Below are 4,917 nucleotides of genomic sequence, written 5' to 3'. Positions count from 1 at the left end.
GCGGCGCTAGCCCGGACTTCACCTTCACAGAGCTGTCGGGCAAGGCGCGGGAGGTGTTCAAGATGTTCATCAGCTGAGCGCGGCCAGCCCCTGGCGGCGGCGGCGGCATGCGGGTTCAACCAGTCCGCCCGATGCCGCCTGCCTCCTGCCCCGTTCGTTGCATGCCGGATGGCACTGGCATTTTTCGTCCTCCTCCCTTGTTCAATTTTTTATTCATGTTCCAACATACACAAAGCCTTTGACACATGGCACCATGTCAACATGTAGCACCACACCACCTTGCGGTGCCGACGGGCGCCGCTTGCGCGGCAGCGCCCTCATGCATGCATGGCCAGGGGAGCCAAAGCATGCGGGCCGCGCTGCCGGTTTTTCGGCTTTGCAGGCTGCTTCCCTGTCTATCTGTTGCTCCGGAGCCGCTGCGCGCTGCCCTGCCACTCCAGCCGCCACTTTGAGGAGCTCCGTTTGCGGCGCCGTCGCGGTCGCTGGTTTCCCCATAACGAGCAGCACAGGGCTGCCGTCGTGCCACTAGGCCGCAGCATCCGTTCAACCTTTTCTAGCAGAGGCAGCCGCCATGGCCAAGGCCAAGCAAGCCCACCACACGGCCAAGGAGCTGGCTGCCAAGGCCAAGGCCGCCCTGCAGAATGCTGGGGGCGGCAAGGCGGGCCTGGCCGACCGCAAGGGCGGGCAGGCGGGGCATGCCAAATACAAGTAAGTGGGGGTCGTGTGGGGGGGCTGCAGCAAGAGATTGGGAGGCCGGGGGAATGTAAAACGCAGAAGCAATGCCGCGACAGCAGCTCGGCCGTGCGTACAGTGCGGCGCCCTGGCAAGCGCCGCGCGGGTGCAGCCCAAAGAGGCCGCTCCCTGCCAGCTGCTGCTGTTGCTGTCGCGGGGCGGGGCTGCCTTTCACTCACCTGGAACCCGGCCCCGCTGGACACCCGCAGGTGCCACATCTGCGGGCAGCAGGCGCCAGACCTCAAGACGATGCAGGTGGGCGCCAGCGCCCCGCGCCGCGTGGCGGGCATGCAACGCCGCACGTGCTGTGCTTCTTCCTGCTCGGCCCCTGCCCCTCACGCCTGCCGCACTGGGCTCCCTTACCCCGCTGCAGATCCACCACGACGCCAAGCACCCCAAGCTGCCCTGGGAGCCCGAGAAGTGCACCAACATGCACGACGTGGTGGGGGTGACCACGCAGGGCGTCGCGGTGCGCGGCAGCACCAAGAAGAAGTGAAGCGCGGCGTGTCGGGCTCGCCCCTCGTCCCGGCCAGGCCCAGCTTTCAAAGGCGGAGGCCGGCCAGGCTTCACGGCTCGGGGAACGCAGTCGGCGGGCACACCCCACTGCCTGCCAGCCCACCCAAGGCCGCTTTAAACTTTGCAGCCCGCCCTTGGCTGCGTGCACGTGCGGCCGCAGCCGCCAGCATTCACGGCAAGCAATGTGGTAACGCTGTGCGCTGCCACTGCCTGTGTGTGCTTTGCAAGACCCGTGCAACGGCATCTGCCCTCGGCGCCCCGCAGCGGCACGGCAGTGCGCCTGCCCTGCTGTGGCAGCCACAGCCTCTGCCGCACCCCTGCTTTATTGCCACCATTTGAAATTTCATGGCCATGTAATTGCTGCCCACGCCAGGTTCTGCAACCACGTGCTCTTTCTATGGGGCCCGGATAATGGTCCCGGCAGGCAGGGCGGGGCGAGCCGCACGTGTGGCGCGGCGGGCGCCGCGCCGCGGCTTTCTCCCCACTGGCGTCGCCCTGCGGCGATGTGCTAGCTCAACGGCCCACGTGTTTAAGTCCGCTTCAGCTTGGCTGGGTGCCCGCCTGAGAGCTCGACAGCCAACCTTGCCTCGCGCGCTACCAGGCAGAGCACGTCCCGGCAGCGAGCTGGACTGATCTCAAGCCAACGTGCAGGCAGTAGTGTTGCCACACAAGCGCGCTCGGGCTCCAGGGCGCGATGTCAGGAGCGGTCTGTCGCTGAGCGGAGCCGAGCCCTAATATCGAAGCTGGCAGCAGGGTGGTTGGGAGCTGCTGGAGCGCTCAATGGAAGCGCACTATGAGCCGCTGCCCAGGTGAGGCCCGTCGCCGCCCGCTGCTGCCGCTGCTCCTGCCTCTTCCCCTGCCCTTGCCCTGCGTGCTTCGCGCTGCGCTGCTGTCGCCCACCGGCTTGGCCCTTGCTGGCCCGCCATGGCCTGCAGCATGCCCGAGGGCGGCAACGGTGGCGACGGGGGCGAGGGCGGCGCGCCACCCGATGCGCTGCTCGGCTCGGAGCAGTGGCAGTGGGAGGCCATTCCGAACCTGGACCAGTTCTTCACGCGCATATACAGGTGGGTGCTGCCCTAGCACCTAGCAGGGGGTGAGAACCTTGCCGGGCTGGCCACCACCTGAGCTGCCCGTCTGCCGCTGCTGTTGTGCGCATCGGTGGCAGTTCAGCTGCCATTCCACGTGCTAGCTGGTGCGGAGTGGGCCCGAGGCACATAGGCGCGAGGGCCAGCCTGGTGCACCACCTTGTACCGCCCTGTACCGCGGCTGCAGGTACTGGGAGGAGAAGGGGTTTGTGGTGATGCTCACCTCGCGGGTGCTCAACCTCCTGGCGCTGGCCTTCACAGGTGGGCGCTGCCCTGTACCGCCCTGTACTGCCGCCGCCGCCGCCGCCGCCGCCGCCGCCGCTGCTGCTGCTGTGTGTGTGTGTGTGTGTGTGTGTGTGCGCGCGCGCGTTGTGTGTGTGTGTTCGCACGCGCAGCGTTGTGTGGCAGGGCAGGGGGTGGTTGTCGGCCTGGCGGGCAACCGCTGGTTCGTTTGCCTGCGACAGGAGCTGCCCGCTCTGCCCGCTTGCTGTCGCCCAGGGCGGTGCATTGCTTACGGGCACCTGCCTGCCTACCTCCTGCCTGCCTGCCTGCCTGCAGTGGCCATGTCGGCACTGCTGCTGCTGTACGTGGACTGGGGGGCGCTGCGCGCGGAGTGCCTCAAGCAGGACACTTGCGACATCTGGGAGGTGCGGTACCGCTGGGTGGTACAGGCTGGGCGGTACAGGACGCATGCAGCGCATGTGGGGCCATCACGGAGGGGCAGGCGCAGAGCGCTGAGCAGCAGGAGCAGAGGCACGCGATGCAGGTGCAGCATGTGCTTGTGGAATGGTTGTTTCCAAACACGACGCTCATGTATGTGCCATTGCTGCCCCTGCCCCCTCGCCTGCAGGCCGCCGTGCGCAAGCACCCGCTGGCGGGCGGCCTCGGCGTGTGGACGGGCCTGGCTGTCGCCTACCTGCTCCTCTTCTCCGCCTACTGGCTGGTGGCGCTGGTGGGCCGGCTGCGGGGCCTGTGGCTGGTTTCAGGACGCTCAAAAGACGCCGCGGGCGTGGCTCCCCGCTGCCTTCCTTTCCTCCCTGCACCCCCGCACCTCCTGCGGCCCCCCGCTGTTCTCCCTTCCGCCCCGCCATGCGCGGCCTGGCGCGAGCTGGCCGCGCCTGCTGCGGTCACGTTCGTGCACCTTCCAGCTGCGCAACCCCTGGCTGTCCCGGCCGCGGCTGCCCCTCCCTGCCCCCTGTGCAGGCCCACCTGGTGTATGAGGTGCGGGACCTGGCTGAGGTGAAGCACTTCTGCAACCACAAGCTGGGCATCAGGTACGCCGGGGCCTGTGTGTGAGGCCGGGTGGGGCGCCAGGCGCGCAGGGCTGCGTGCTGGACCGCGCTGTGCCCGCCTGCACAAGGGGGAGGGCAGAGGGGCGACGGGCCGGCAGGTGCTGCAAATTCAGAGCAGGGCGGGGAGGAGGAGTGCCGCTTGTTGGAGCTGTGGTGAGAGCTTGGGGAGGCGAGGCAGCAGGCGGCGCTTGCAGCCAAGCTGGGTTGGGCTGGCACGCAACCACCCAGTCTGCCCTGCCCCCGCCCGCCCGCCCGCAGCGAGCGGCAGATGGGGACGGTGACGTGGCCCGAGGTGGCGCACAGGCTGGTGCAGGTGAGCGCCCGCCTCGGCATCCCGCATGCGCCTGCCTGGCTGCATGTGCGGCCCCCTGTGCACAGCAGCACGTGTACTGCCGCACTGTGTACAGCAGCACATGCACAGCAGCACTGTGGATACTCCCTACTGACCTTCCACCGCCAGGCAGCCCGTCGCCAGGCCAGCCACAGCCACGCTCCTCGACTCCCCTGCCCTGCCCTGCCCTGCCCTGCCCTGCCCTGCCCTGCCCTGACCGCAGGTCCAGCGCCGCCACCGGCTGTGCATGGCGCGGGACCTCAGCGAGCACGACATTGTGGCGCGGGTGATGCGCAAAGAGAACTACCTGATCGGCATGCTGAACAAGGTGGGAGTATGGTTGGGGTGTATGTATGTGTGGGGGTGGGGGGTCTGGGGGTGCTGCAGGTGCGCTCCCGTGCGAGGGGGCGGGGAGGGCATGCCACCAGTGGCCCTGCCAGGCAGTGCTGTCTGTCTGTCGGGCGTGCAGCAATGTGGGCGCGGGCTCGCCCCCGCCTCTTGTTGGCGGGGTCCCAGCCACGTGTGCCAGTGTGTGGGCACAAGCGGTCGGGCGGGGGCGTGCCTCCTGGCCTCCCCGCTCCGCGGTGGCCGCCAGCCTGGTGCACATGGCGCGGCGCTCGAGCGCGGGCGTGCCTCCCGCTCCCAGCCCTCACTCACCCGCCCCCCTGCTCACCCCGCTCCCCCGCCCGCCTGCCCACAGGGCGTGCTGGCCCTCAACGTACCCATCCCGGGGCTGCGCCGCCACCTGCGCCTCACCAAGACGCTGGAGTGGAACCTGTACTGGTGAGGAGTCGGACGGGCACCTCGTCACTCCTGCCGCCGCTCGTCACCCGCGGCCTCTCGCTCCTCAGCCTGCGCCTCCCGCTTCCGCCCTGCCCAGCCACCCACCCACACCCCACTGCCCTCCAGACCCGACGTCAACACCCACACACTCTCCTGCTCACCCGCCCACCCCACCCCA

General features: G+C 68.9%; 3 protein-coding genes across 3 annotated transcripts in view; all 3 read left to right on the top strand.

The window, feature by feature from the left end:
• Window positions 1-77, top strand: part of CHLNCDRAFT_137280 (hypothetical protein) — a gene marked incomplete at both ends in the record, with an annotated part of 5,749 nt that extends 5,672 nt beyond the window's left edge. Inside the window, one exon of the mRNA XM_005845083.1 lies at window positions 31-77. Coding sequence (XP_005845145.1) covers window positions 31-77 — 47 coding nt within the window. The remainder of the gene's footprint in view (window positions 1-30) is intronic.
• A 494-nt stretch (window positions 78-571) lies between these two features.
• On the top strand, window positions 572-1,228 carry CHLNCDRAFT_137279 (hypothetical protein; the record flags this gene model as incomplete). The annotated part of the gene is made up of 3 exons (XM_005845082.1): window positions 572-708; window positions 942-987; window positions 1,106-1,228. 3 exons carry the CDS (start codon window positions 572-574, stop codon window positions 1,226-1,228), a joined length of 306 nt encoding a protein of 101 aa, XP_005845144.1.
• An 800-nt stretch (window positions 1,229-2,028) lies between these two features.
• Window positions 2,029-4,917, top strand: part of CHLNCDRAFT_137278 (hypothetical protein) — a gene marked incomplete at both ends in the record, with an annotated part of 7,035 nt that continues 4,146 nt past the window's right edge. The window contains 9 exons of the mRNA XM_005845081.1: window positions 2,029-2,057; window positions 2,184-2,312; window positions 2,521-2,594; window positions 2,892-2,980; window positions 3,184-3,285; window positions 3,537-3,607; window positions 3,884-3,938; window positions 4,180-4,284; window positions 4,657-4,739. Of these exons, the coding sequence (XP_005845143.1) occupies window positions 2,029-2,057; window positions 2,184-2,312; window positions 2,521-2,594; window positions 2,892-2,980; window positions 3,184-3,285; window positions 3,537-3,607; window positions 3,884-3,938; window positions 4,180-4,284; window positions 4,657-4,739 (737 nt within the window). The remainder of the gene's footprint in view (window positions 2,058-2,183; window positions 2,313-2,520; window positions 2,595-2,891; window positions 2,981-3,183; window positions 3,286-3,536; window positions 3,608-3,883; window positions 3,939-4,179; window positions 4,285-4,656; window positions 4,740-4,917) is intronic.

The sequence above is a fragment of the Chlorella variabilis genome, assembly GCF_000147415.1.
Source record: "Chlorella variabilis unplaced genomic scaffold CHLNCscaffold_19, whole genome shotgun sequence".
Lineage (NCBI taxonomy): Eukaryota > Viridiplantae > Chlorophyta > Trebouxiophyceae > Chlorellales > Chlorellaceae > Chlorella > Chlorella variabilis.
The sequence above is the reverse complement of the archived record's forward strand: the minus strand, read 5'-3'. Positions and strand labels throughout refer to the sequence as shown.